We start from the raw sequence: 14,538 nt of genomic DNA, 5'->3' as shown, positions 1-14,538 counted from the left end.
CGAGCTAGTTAAAATATAGCTGTAGTTACTTTAATCTTCACTGTTTTTCCCTGTCTCACTACAATACATTACAGTGAAATGCACGTTTCATGACCATAATGACTAATACAGGAGGCTAATCATTCTAAATGGCCTTCTTCTTGTAAACATTGATGTAAAGTCAGTGTCTGGAAATGGATAACGACATGCAACATTGTGATATGGAGGTGGCAACCTTCTATATTTTGAATACAATTACAGAAATAAAGAAGCCACACACATGATTAGTGTTTGTATATGAGCTGATTTGCATATTATGTGCCATACAGCAATCTAATTTCAGTCTAACTAACCGGAAACGTCTTTGATTTCCTTTTATTAGCATATTATTTTCCTCTGTTTATCACTACCTGTCTCAGTCAAAGTAGGTTAGGGAGTAGAAAGGAAGGGGGTACTCCATTTAAATGACTTCATTTATTTACTGCCGTTATTTCTCTCTCTTCCTTTTTCTTCTCTTGCTGTCTAAGCACGGCACCCTCGTAAATAATGTGTAAAAGCATTAATCGCCTTACCGAGGCACTTAACACAGCGTAATCCCCCCCACTCTCTCTCTCACACATACACACACTCAATGCACTCATGCGGTGCCTTCATTAGCGAGAGCCGCTGCGATGCTGACAGTCCCCAGGTTCTTGCCAGGCAGCACTTATCTGAACTCATTTCGGAGGCTGCCAAAAGCTTCGGCCCACCTCGTGTCATGTCCCCGCGTCCGTCAGTATGTGTGAGTGAGTGTGTTTGTCTGTGCGGGTCAGATGCCTCCCCTGTTTTAGCTGTAGTCAGATAAGAGCATCACTAGTATCAGTGAGCGCAAGGGCCAAGTACACATACAAACACTCATACAAGCACACTTTATCGGACCTTGATGTTCTGTGCCCCCCAGGTTTCTCCCGCGTGCTAAGCTGCTAACTGAGGAATGGCTGATTTTATCACTAACCAGGCCTATAATACCCCCTCCATTAGCCCCAGCAGTCCGGTTCACACTCACATGTACAGTCCCATGATTCCAGAGCGTTGAACAATGGCCCACATTTATCAGAATTCTTGTGAAATGCTTAATGAATATGGGCTACTAAGCACAACCTCTACCTCATCTGGAAGGTTATTTCATATCATTTAAATCGTCTTTAATAGTAAAGTTAACTTCCTTTTTACAGCAGCAGACTATTCTGGAGATCCCTCAGTTGAACTAGGCGCTTTCATCAATAAGACTGATTGAATATATGAATATATAAATATATATTTTGATGAAAATATTTGATTTAAAAAAGGAAGTGAACTGGATTTTGAGAATTATTATTTCATACCAAGAAAGCTACGGTCTGTTTCATCTCGACACGGCAGTCTTTGTGGAGAGATGTGCGTTGATTTTACAGCAGGGGTCCCCTTTCACCCCTCATTGCTCACTAGCAGCCCAACAGAGTCACATTTCACACACAGAGAGCCAACAGTGTCCTTGTAAATCAGATTGTAGAAGATAAAATATTTTAATGTTATATTAGTTAAAACTATTCAAGGCAATTTCCATTATTCCAGTGGAATGGCCACTAGGGGGCCTGCAGAAAGAGACTTTTAGTTCACTGCAGCTACGAGGCCTGCTGGACTAGGCTACAGGCTTCCCAAGCCTTCCCAGGCCAGCCGCTTCAGCTATTATTACTATTATTATTATTACTACTACTTAGTTTAGATTACCAACTGTTTTCTAGCTAACTCTACAGCCTAAATGCTCCCAAGAATGCTGTACAGGGGGGTGTTTTACCCTGTAGTGGTACATTATGGCCTCCATAATTTGTTTTTTATTAAAAAGATTCCACAGTCTTTACAGCATATGTTCTGGTCAGCAAAATGCCCACACAGATACAGACCAAGCAAACACTTCTAAGCTCACAAACAAATATCATATAATAGTCTATTATATGATATTTCACACCACACGCTTGTCTTCTAACTTTTTATGCATTATATATGAGAACACAAATGTCAGAACTTGGAGCAGTAGTTAAAAAACAGAGCATGACCCATTTTAATCTTTCACAAAAAAAAATCAAAAATCAAAGCACATATGAAAATGCAACAAGTTCTAAAGAGACACCGAAATGAATGTGAAATAACTCAATATGTTTTCCCACAGGGGAAAAGATACTGAAAGCAGCCTGAAATACCGGCTATAAAACACATCATTCTCAAGGACTTTAATTAAATTAGGAACACGCACAGCACTAATAAACAGAGCAGCCAGGAACAGGAGGGGTGAAAAAGCCATGCGCTAACTCAAAGCAAAATGCCAGTCTGCAAACAAAAGGTTTTCTGTGCAGAGTTTCTCTCTGGCTCAAGAGATAGTCTGGTTGCAACATGCGGCAAGAAGCATAACAGGAGAATGAAGGTTCGCCTCCGTATTCAGAGGCAGCTGTGTTAGAAAATAAAGATGCAGCAGAAAATGTGCTTTAGGGCCCAACCGATAGGAGAACATCACAGTGGTTTTAATCAGCTAAAAATTCCTATTAACTGATATTAGCTGATATAATTTTTTTATAGTCAAAAATTACAAAGAGTATAACAATATATGGTTTAGTCTAAGTTAAGCAGTGCTTCACTGACTGAGTTCTCAATTTACAAATTTCTTTAACTCAAATAATCAGCAGAAACTCCAAAGGAAATATTGCAGAGTCGAGGGTGGAGCTTCCCAGCATTCTTATCACTTTTGTTCCTTTTTGTAAATTAAAAATAATGAATCTTATTCTTTCAGCTGTTCTGTTTGTGCCATGTTATCCAAAGTCTAAGGGTTTTGGTGCATTTGACATTTTTGGGTTAACTATAATGGCTTTTTGTGTTCATGTTCACCAGTTAATTCTCTAATTCAGAAATAAATGTATCTACACTAAACAAAATAATGTCTAAGCAAGTGAAAGCAAGTCAACATATCTAATATTTTAATAATTATAAGTATGAATAGTATGATGTTATTTAACCTATTTCTATACATGTATTGGGGGAAAGTCCACTGATTTTCCAAAATTTCCAAAATCCATAATAAAATGGTTAAGATGTAAGCAAAGTCATACAGAGTGGTTTGATGTGAGATGCACTGTTCTAGAGAAACTTCCAGAAACAGACATTTGTTCACAGTGGTGGTGATGGGAACAAGACGTCCGAAGAGTTTAACGCTCCTACAGCTCCCTCACAGAAAGTTTTTACATGAAATGGTTATGAATAATACACTGCCTGAAGCCTGATGCATTGTTTTACAATACTTTTAAGAAAATATTTTGGTTCAAAATGTACTTTTTAAAATCAATTCATGGTGGAGAGGTACATGCAGGGTAAGGCATCAGATTTAGCACCATTTTATAAACATCGACATCGATTATAAAACTTCACTGGTGGTTTTGGATGGTAAAAAAAATGGCTGCATCTGTGTTGTGGACATCATGACCCTAGTTCCTATCACCACCACTGTAAAGAAATCTGAGATAGTAACTTTGTCTACAATTAACCATTTCACATCAAACCACTCTGAATGACTCTACTGCTGAAATATAAAGAAATTCTGAAAAGTAGGTGGCATTCTCCTTCAAGTCATTTTGAAAGTGTTTTGTTTTATTGGCAAATGTTACTTGTTTCAAATAATCTGGAAAAGAACAAAATTGTCTATTATTTCTCAGAACACGTCAAATTAGATAAAACAAGTAAAAATGTACAAAAATGGGTTAAATAATATCCCAACCGTTCTAATAATCAGAAATATTAGATATGTTGGCCAGGTTTAAGATGTTTTGACTGGCTTAGATATCAACATTTATAGTGTAGTAACTGCCAAACTGTCTCTTTTTTCAAAGTGTGTTTGAGTTTTTTGCTGATGCCAAAGCTTCCTCAAGCAAATCTCTCCTCCAGAATTATGCAATTTATCGGTCGGGTCCAAGCGTAGTCCCTTTATGATATTTCTGTTATCATGATACTCACTTGTTGCAGATCCAGAGCTCCTTGAGCCACTGAGAAAAGAGGGTGAGACCCAAACTCAGAAGCTTCGAAAACCTTAAGAAGGCAAAATGGGGACACAAAAACACATACTGAGGCTTTCATTTGCATATCACTGATGTAACCGGTATTATCATCATCAATGCTAGCCTGTTGTTGTTATCACTTTGACAAATGTGCCATGAATGCCAGCATGTCCGTACTAAAACAGGCCCCCCCCGACAGGAAAGACCCCGAACATTAATTTTCTCTGATAGACGTTAATCTCTCGCTTGTCATGATAGGGCGACATATCAAAGTTAGGCCTTATCACAGCTGCATGCGTTCAAACTCGCTGCCTCTCTTTTTTCCTGCCAGAGAACAGCTCGAAAGCGGTTTTAATGATGATGAATATTCATGAGCCTGATTGATCTTAATGTTACTGTTGCTTCATGCATAGGCGTGCTGGTAATGAATAGCCATGCCAGGATGAATAAACATTAGAGTCATTCCACTTTAGTCTAGAGGGTGAGTTATTGAGTGGAGATGGTTAGATAATTCAGCGAGTAAAACGGTTATTTGAGACAATGCGTACAAACAGGATGAGTCAACAGTCAGGAACCACCTAAATATCTAAGTCGGTTAACGTTAGAATGCTAAATTAGTGGCTTTCAAGATGCCGCAGCAGTACGGTATACGTCAGAGGTACACACCCACTGGTCAAGTACATAATGATAATGATCAGTCCAACATTAAATGTCTTACAGTATAGTATACTGTGAGCTCTTTTCCAAGTAGAGTGCCTCACGATGATTTATGCTTGTGCTTGTACAGTTTAAACCCTTTCTGCAGGCTTCCTTGTGGTCATGCTGGCAGAATAGAAATCGACTTGAAAGATATTCGTATTAATATAATCAAATAAAATGCTTCAAAATCTAATTAAATGTTTTTTTAAATTCTAATTGGATTAAAAATATTAAAATCCAAGGCTGAACTGAGGGCCCTCAAACAGGCTGAGGTTGCATTTTATGGCTGCTGTGAAAAACAGCTTAAATAGGCTGAATTAGAGGTTTGCAGAAAGAAAACATCAATATTATCGCTATTTCTAATCTACAGTGCTCCATATTCATGAATTTTGTTCAAATTCTCCTACGTTTTACAACTTGCCTGACATTTTCTTCACTACTGAATACAGATTAACCTTAAAAGTCTAGAATTATTACTGTTGTTCTAGTGTACAATTTAAGTGTATTCATGTTGTTACATAAATAATGATAACTACATGATGAATTGCGTTCACATTCAATTTATATTCTGTATTGAAAAATGTATATTCTTTATATTTTGATATCAAGAGCTAACAAAAACCTGAACTACCAAAGAGTGACAATTATGGAGATTAATTACATAATGACACACAAAAATTAAATATTTCTATTCGACAAGTGATCCCTGAATGGCACTTAATGTAACAGAACAGGAAAAATATTAAATTACTGAAAACTTCAGGACTAGGATTAAAAAACAGTGATATGCAGTACCACAAGTTTGGAAACTAATATTAATTAACCTCTTAAATGGTCAGGTCCTGTTAGTGGGCCCAACGTTTTATTACACACTTCTATAACCTAAGAATAGCTCAGCCAGTTTGCGTTGAAGTCCCTGTAGTTACTGAATAATAAGCCTTAGTGTGTAATAAGCCTGAGATATTAAGAGGTTAAACTTATCATTTAAAGAGTTCTTTATTTTTTCCTATTTTCAACATTTTATGACATCAAAACTACAAAATGACTCATGTATTAAATCCAATCAGAAATTTTGACCTTCCACCTAGTTATTTACCTAAGAAGAGAGAGGATTGAAAGCAAAATACATTTAAGTGTGCAAAATGTGTGTTAACATGAAAAGTACATACTATTTTACACTTTAAATATACTTTAATTAAAATTGAATTAATTACTAAATGTATTATTATTGGAACAACTTTTAAAAACTTGTATTTAAATGTATTTATACTGTAATTAAGCTGTGAGTTCATCTATACTGAATGCATGTTGTGCTTTTGACTGCTTCTTTTGAACAACTTAAGTTGCACTTGTTGGTTTAAGTGTGTAATTTGTAGAAATAACTCTAATTACATTTGGAATATATTATAAATATACTACTGGAAGTAGTGATACCTTTCAGTGCTACCTCTGGAGTTATACTGCAACTGAAATTTATTTCCTTTTATCATACTTAAGTATAATTTAAAATGCTACTTTAAAAAATACATGTTGAAAAATTTATAAAGTATATATTAGATGTATTTCCATAAAATATAAATACATTAAATAATACAATGTACTTTTAACCTTTATGTTTCAAGTACACTACTAACGTACTTAAGCATGTTTCTTTCTTGCAAGGGACACTATTCAAATGAGCTTTTAATAAGGCAGATGTAGGATGATCATATATTTAATTATTTCTTGTAAAAATCATATTAGCATGATATGGCATTGATTTAATGCCCTCTATATAAAATAAAGGGGTCACTAAAACATAAATAAAGCATAGTTTGGCTTTTTAATGTAAAAGGGTGTACAAAATAAAACAGAAAACAAAAGAACTGATAATCCAAAAAATGGTGGAATTATTAATGTTTTTTCATTGGAGGGGCTTAATTGTCCAGACTTTTTCAGCTCTAAATAAAAACTAGTTGTTGGGTATTTAATTCATAAGAATTCACTCAGTACTGATATTTGTCCTAGAAGACATTTTCATTTAAGTGTCAGAATGTCTAAGATTATAAAATATATAATCAGGTGTGTCCAAACTTTTGACGAGTGCTGTAAGACATGGTAGGTTATGACTGAGTGATACAGTGGGATGGGTGTGACATGGCAGAGATGCATTGTGGGTTTTGAAGTCCTCACCTGATTTCCAGTGAGCAGCACGGCCCCTGGTGAGGGACTGGGGCGGTACGGAATCGTGGCGCCCTTTGGAGGTGACTGCGGAAGATGGAGAAGAAGACAGAGAAATTGAATCGTGTTTGCCAAAGTGAGGCGTGACATTCTGTGATGAAATTTTCAGACTGCACTGAATTGAAAGTGATTCGGAAGCATGAGGAACCACTTCGTTTACAGGCTGTGATTTCAAGGTTTATTTGCCGTAGCCTGTGCATCCAGCGTAAATACAGATGCAACTGAATTCCTACTCGCAAGGGTTCTTCAATTAGGATACAAGCAACAGAACACACATGCTGTATATTGTTGCTAATAAACCTTACATCTTCAAAATCATGAAATGTACATCAATAAAATGAGTGACTGTGGACCATTTCTACTGGTTCATTCACCATAACATTTTTACACAATATACACCGATCAGGAATAACATTATGACCACCTCCTTGTTTCGAAGCTCATTGTCCATTTTATCAGCTCCACTTACTATATAGGTGCACTTTGTAGTTCTACAGTTACAGACTGTAGCCCATCTGTTTCTCTGTATACTTTGTTAGCCCCCTTTTACCCTGTTCTTCAGTGGTCAGAACCCCCATGGACCCTCACAGAGCCGGTACTATTTGGGTGGTGGATCATTCTCAGCATTGCAGTAACACTGATATGGTGGTGGTGTGTTAGTGTGTGTTGTGCTGGTCTGAGTGGATCAGACACAGCAGCACTGCTGGAGTTTTTAAACACCTCAGTGTCACTGCTGGACTGAGAATAGTCCACCAACCAACAATATCCAGCCAACAGTGTCCTGTGAGCAGCGTCCTGTGACCACTGATAAAGGACCAACACAAACTGTGCAGCAGCAGATGAGCTATCGTCTCTGACTTTACATCTACAAGGTGGACTGACAAGGTAGGAGTGTCTAATAGAGTGGACAGTGAGTGGACACAGTGTTTAAAAACTCCAGCAGCACTGCTGTGTCTGATCCACTTGTACCAGCACAACATACACTAACACCACCACCACGTCAGTGTTACTGCAGTGCTGAGAATGATCCACCACCCAAATAGTACCTGCTCTGTGAGGGTCCATGGGGGTCCTGACCACTGAAGAACAGGGTAAAAGGGGGCTAACAAAGTATGCAGAGAAACAGATGGACTACAGTCTGTAGTTGTACAACTACAAAGTGCACCTATACAGTAAGTGGAGCTGATAAAATGGACAATGAGCAGAGAAACAAGGAGGTGGTCATAATGTTATTCCTGATTGGTGTAAACGTGTGGAATGGTGTAAAACAATTAAAAATGAAAAAAGAGGTTTTAATATAACAGCGACGATATGCAATTTTCTAACACAACTGAAAGAACAGAAAAGAAACCAAGCGCTTGAAAAAAAGTCATATCTATTATAATGACTGTGGAAAGTCCCGGATAATTGTGCATTCATTTTAGTAGCTGGCGCTGGAGACTGATGTGCTTGTATTACCTTAATGAGTAGAAATGCTGACAAGCTGAACACAAATGTAATGTGCTTATCGATCAGCTCTTCGGCACATTACTTAAGAGTGGCCCATTATCTTTAAACAGGAAGCCATTTGCTTAGATTATTTTCTGTATATTGTTGAGATTGATGATGCTTTCTCATGCTAGTGCTTGGACGGGGCATTCTCAATTAAGCTTGAGTGGACTGGACAGATCAACATAAAGGCACACCAAAAAATCACAGTCATCTCGGACAGTCATCCATTCCTGTGTATGATGGCATATTTTAGTCTGCTCTCAGACTAATGGTGTTTGATCTATGATCAGTTTTAGCCTATAGATATAAATGATAGTAATAATTAATAACCAATAATATAATGTTTAACCTCCCTCAGCTTCCATCTACTATGAAAAGAAGATGCTTAGCTAGGTCAGACGCTCTCTCTGATACCGTGTTGCAATGTCTTGTACAGTTGCAATACACGATCCGTGTGTACATTGGTTTATTTTTCACTTGTTCAATTGTAGAGGGTGGTGCTGTAAACAAAGGCCCTGTTGTTTGTTGCACTGCAGACATATATATATATATATATATATAACAAAGTTCTTAATATCTTCGTTCTTACTGATTCATTTTATTCCTGATATAAAACTTACTGCATACAAACCTACACACAAGTACTATTTGCTTAGATTTGTCTCATTAGGATCATTGTACCATGTGCTGTATTAATATCTAACAGATAAAGCTGATATTGAATAATATAATGGGCCCAAAGAGGAGCGATGTTAACAGAGCTTAAGAGCCAATAAGGCACAGTCTCATCTCTGCTTGGTCGGGCGAAAAGAATCTTTTTAATCATTCATTGGGTCACTTTGCATAATTTGCATCCCCCAACAGGTGACAACAGCCGCTGAGGAGCATTCCTGAAGCAAGGCCTACAGCTTTCAGTGCAGAGCTTGGTTAACAAAAAAAATGGCTCCAACAAGCCGTCCTGTCTTCCGGTCCTTTAACGCTGAAAGTAGCAGAGCGCGTACAAAGCCGGCTGATTAAAAAGTAAAACCTTCCTCCCCGTTTGAGTAAAAGGACAATGATTTGAAAGCAAATTCATTTTGGATCTGAGGGAATAAACTCAGTGATCATACCTCAGTGACGGATCTTTTCTGCTCATTTAGAAGCGGCCCCTCAGAAGTGGATGGAAAGTGCATAAAAAATTACAAAATCACTGCATGCACTGCAGGAGATTATTATAACAGTCTTGTAAGCACTGCTCGGAGAAGGAGCAGCAAATACTGTGCAATATTTTAGAGAAGCCTTTTAAAGCTTTGTCAAGCTTTATAGGCTGTATATTGGTATTTAAAGCCCCAATGAGCAATTGCAAAAATAGTGTCACCCCAAGGCCAGCTGTGGCTTAACCTAAAACGCCTACAAAGACTACCACTGACACCGACAAATACAATATACAGTCATATGCAAAAGTTTTTGCACCCCTGGTCAAATTACATGTTTTGTTGAAAGTTAAAAAACAAGTTAAAATGATATCTTAGCAAGTCAAAGCATCTCAAATGTAGTCAGTACATATGTAATGTTTTTCATTATGAGACTGTTGTAAGAATATCTGTAATATATGTAAGTACAGATTTTTTAGCCTATTTCTTTTTTGATATATTTTTCCTTGTTTTAAGTAATTTTATCTACTGAAAGTGTCTCATTCCCTTGGCAGAACATCATGCTTGTTTTAAACATTATTTCTTAAAATAAGCAAAATTCTCTGCATTATTTAAAAAAAAAAGTCAAATCTGCCAATGGACTGAAACTCACCAGATAAAAAAGAAATATGTGCAGAAATAGACTAAATAATCTTATAATATTCAGTACAACAATCTGATAATGAGAAATACTAGAAAGATTGACGACATTTAAGATGTTTTCACTTGCTAACATATTTTCTGCGGTGCACATCCTCTACAGAGAACACAATACTGCAGATTTTAATAACTGATTATTGGATTTTATTTGCTGGATTTAAAATATCGGGAAATGAAACAAAATGTGGCCTCTGCAAAAGTAATCGCACACTGTATATTTTATTTTTATGCCTTTTTAAAAATGTGTTAAATGCAGCAAATAAATAGACAATAAAATTGCAGAAAAATGCACTATTTAAGTGTCCTCCCTGTATCAATCAACTTAATTTCACAAATTAATGAAACATATATTTGACCATGAGCGTTCAAACATTTGAATTTCCAACAAGTCCGAAAAAACTTCCAATAAGTCCATTCTTCTTACATGTTCTTACACAGGCAAAATTTAAGGCACTATTAGTTCTGTTTTGGTAAAAGAATCTGAAACAGTGATTCATGATTCGTCAATCATTCTTCTGGATTAACTTTGACAAAAAGCATGTGTACAAAAAACACACAATCTTGCTAAGCTAACTTATCTTGATATTAGATAAAAACTTCCAGCATCTGAATATACACTGGGGTCTAAAATCTGAGACCACATTGAAAATCTGGGATTTTGTTAATTTAAATCTGAAAATAAACAACAAAAAGTCTTTAAATTTTTTTTTAAAAAAGTAAGAGGAAAAAAAGTTCAAAAATCTTTGGCATTATTTCAAGGTCACTATTCAAATTTAGGCGAAATCGTGACTGAATTGTTGGGTAGTTTGCAAATTAATGGTCTTAGCTTACGTCTTTCAAAGCCATGAAAACAGATCTAGACAAAGTGACAGGTTACAGTAGGGGTATGTTGGGATTGTAGCCCATCCAACACTTCTGGATCTCCAGTGTTAATCACACTGTCTCCTCCTGCCCTCCCCCAGCCCACAGTGGATATGACTCACTGAATTGGCACATTTAATTCACTGAAACAGGCAATCGGTACACTGAATCAAACTTCCCTTCCATAACCTTAGAGTAGTCTTTTTTTCCTTTCCTTTTATTTTGGGGAAAAAAATCGATTCACTTTTGTGCAGATTCTTTATGTGCAGTAGCTCTTGCTATTGATTCAATAGGCTTTGGAATCTGAGGGTTAAATTAAAGTTGAGAAATGACCAGCAGTACCTCGAGTATGACAGTGCAGATGAGTTTGACACACTGGATGATGGCCTCTTGGCTTCCAGATATCGTCACCCCTCGTTCTGTGGAGTTGGGAAGCAGGTCTCCTGCTACCTGCACTTGTGCCCCCGTGCTCTGTCAATCATACACAGATTTTAATGCACAAATCTGAAGCATGTATCCGCCTGGTGGGCTGCACTACTATATTAATCATGAACAAGAGGTCTGTGAAGATGATCTACAAATATTTTGATCAATCTGCATTGACATTGCTGTATAATAAGCATTAGTGATTTTGCAGACACACTGTGTCACTGGGTTTCAATCCCAGCGGTATGGACGATGGCTACAGCATGAAAAACACAGATATGTGCATAGCAACTTGAATGAGTGAAACTGGGAACCAATATTAGCTGGTTGCCAATAAAATAGCAAATATACATTTGAGATCTGGTTGGACCTTGTTAGAGATCTTTTCTGTCTGCCTTTACCCCCCACTTAAAGACCTGGATAACCCAAATCCATGCTTTCTTTCTTATTAGGTTAAGACTAGTCTTGTGGGGACACATATGCAGGTACAACCTAGGCATGAATGACTTTCCAGTGTCCACATGAGGGGTACCCAATCTTTATGTCTTGGGGGGCAAAAGTGCAACATTTGTGGTGGTCCAAAAGCCAAGAAACAGTACATGCATATATAAAAAATAAATAAACACTCTTGCTTCTAAAACAATATATATATCGCTGTTGTCCAAACAAAAACTTGTATCTTCAAAATGGTAACTTTACAGGAGAAGCAAAACCTACTTTACTTTTAATGTAAGTCAATGGAACCAGATTTTTTTCCAAATCATTTTGGGATGTTTCTTTTAGTCTATTCATCATGAAATTTACAAACAATTTAAAGGGCAACAGGCATTTTCAAATTATGTGAAAAACCGAAAAACAACAAAAATGGAGATATGAGGTTTTGTTCTGACAGCAGCGATATGTATTCCATTGGTCTGTGGGGAAACTTAGTGTGTCAAATCAAACGTCCTCACGGGCCAACTTCGGCCTGCGGTCCACACTTTGTGCAGCCCTCATCTATGTGTATTCCCTTTTCAGTGCAAATTAGGTGGCTCTCATCTTTGGTATAGCGTGTATGAGCTTTACCCTCACCAGTCACAAGGCTGATGTCACTTATCCTCCTCACATAGCTTTTTTGTAATGATGTTTCTTGTTATATGTCTTGGTTCTCATTCAGACCTTTTGGTATACACATTTGGTATAAACAATTTTATATTTTACACTACAAATACACTTCTCAGGGTCTGCTTTTGCTTTTGTTAAGGACTGGACACCCATATCTAGTGAAATCAGGTCAAGACAACAATGAAGCCAGGTTAATTAAATAATAAAGACCCACACCATTTGGCTAGTCTTAGCCAGGGATTCCACAGCAGCCCCAGCAGACTGCAAAGATGGTTCCCAATATGGTTGTTTTGGACAGCAGGAAATGTCACTAATGCCCCAACATAAGCTCTGCCTCTCTAAACCAACTCCCCCTCTTTGATTAGCTTAACACATTTCCTGCCATCCACCTCCCTCCATTTCCTGCATTAGTGACCACTCCGAAGTTAGCATGACCCGGCTTTCCGCATTACCTCATTCCCAGGCCGGCAGCGAGGAGACCATAAACGTGAAATAAATGGGTTTTTACTGGCATCCAGAGCCATGAAATATGCAATGGAGCAGGCAGTTTTAACATAGAGCGCTGCTCCTTAGACGTTTTCTAGAGGAGGCAGAGGGAGCAGACAGAGATACATGTCTATTTTTGCAGCACTTACCTCTCTGATCTCTTTGATTTTGGAGCCACCCTTGCCGATGAGAGAGCCGCACTGGCTGGCGGGGATGACCAGCCGCAACGTGACTGGAGGCTTGCTGGTGACTGTACCGTTAGCCACAAGAGCAGTCAGGTCCTGGAATAGAGAATACGGGTTTAAGAGCCACTAGGGATGAATGAAAATAGAGAGGAGTGACATTTCTAACAGTGCTGAGTTATGTGGTGAGCTTGGTAGAGAGAAGCACTTCAAGATATTAAACTCCGAGCTGCCCAAACAAGGTGTGAAACTGGATTAATTAGATGCCGTACTTGATAAATGAAATGGATCAGCACTCGGGTTGTCTGTGAGAACATCTCATAAATATACTTGTATCCTATGTGAAACATGTCACTGCTGGTGTGGTGTGCTTAAGCATCTTCAGTGGAAGGAGAAATCAACAGTTATTCAGTGATAGACCATGGGCTGTGAGATACAGTACAGATGCAAAACTTGTACTGTTGTTTTGATGAGGTCAGTCCATCCTGAAGGCCTTTACACACCAAATATGATTTATTCGGATGTCAGTAAATTAATACAAACACGTGTATAACTGATCTCTCTCACACCAACACGATTTTTCTGATGCTGAAAATGCAATCTAATTTTTTTGTTAAATTTTTCGTGAACTTCCGGCAGCTTGATCATTCACTGCTGTGTCTGATGTTGTCGTGGCGACAACCAAGCTGACAAATAGGCTGTGTTTCAGCAACTAGAACTCGCATCAAATTGGTCTTCTGCTTCGTCACCTGTGGTGCTCCATCTCCAATAACAGTTTAAAATGAGTTGTGGACACACAGACTATTTGCAGAGCCAGAAAAGTTTTGTTCTTTCACTTTTCCAAAACTTTTCAGAACTGCTCTGTGGATTCATGAAAATTTCGTATGACATGAAAACAGATTTGAGCACAAAATTTGAATCAGCATCAGAGCGTGAAAACAAGCGCATATCAGCAAGTCATTTACATATTATTTAATAATTCCAATTATTTTCTTTTTTAATTTGCATTATCGGTATCTTACAGTTAACTGTCAATTAAGCATTTTTTTTCAGGTGGTAAAACTGTTGCGCTCAGGTTTACACACAAGCCTACCAGGTGTGAGTCTGATTGTACAAATGTGCCAAAGATGAAACTGATGAATAACAAAACAGTCAGTGAAACGTGCGCACACTCATTTTACTATCAGATTTGACAATATG

General features: G+C 37.6%; 1 protein-coding gene across 6 annotated transcripts in view; it reads right to left on the bottom strand.

Annotated features, from left to right (window-relative positions):
- The window catches only part of pcbp4 (poly(rC) binding protein 4), a 106,814-nt gene that overhangs the window by 18,550 nt on the left and 73,726 nt on the right, over window positions 1-14,538 (bottom strand). For all 6 annotated transcript variants that reach the window (XM_036559314.1, XM_036559317.1, XM_036559318.1 and 3 more), the window contains 4 exons: window positions 13,306-13,437; window positions 11,483-11,611; window positions 6,909-6,983; window positions 3,997-4,068 (listed from right to left, as the gene is read on the bottom strand). In XM_036559314.1, coding sequence (XP_036415207.1) covers window positions 3,997-4,068; window positions 6,909-6,983; window positions 11,483-11,611; window positions 13,306-13,437 — 408 coding nt within the window. The remainder of the gene's footprint in view (window positions 1-3,996; window positions 4,069-6,908; window positions 6,984-11,482; window positions 11,612-13,305; window positions 13,438-14,538) is intronic.

The sequence above is a fragment of the Colossoma macropomum genome, unplaced genomic scaffold (assembly GCF_904425465.1).
Source record: "Colossoma macropomum unplaced genomic scaffold, Colossoma_macropomum, whole genome shotgun sequence".
NCBI lineage: Eukaryota > Metazoa > Chordata > Actinopteri > Characiformes > Serrasalmidae > Colossoma > Colossoma macropomum.
This window is presented reverse-complemented; position numbering and strand designations above follow the sequence as displayed.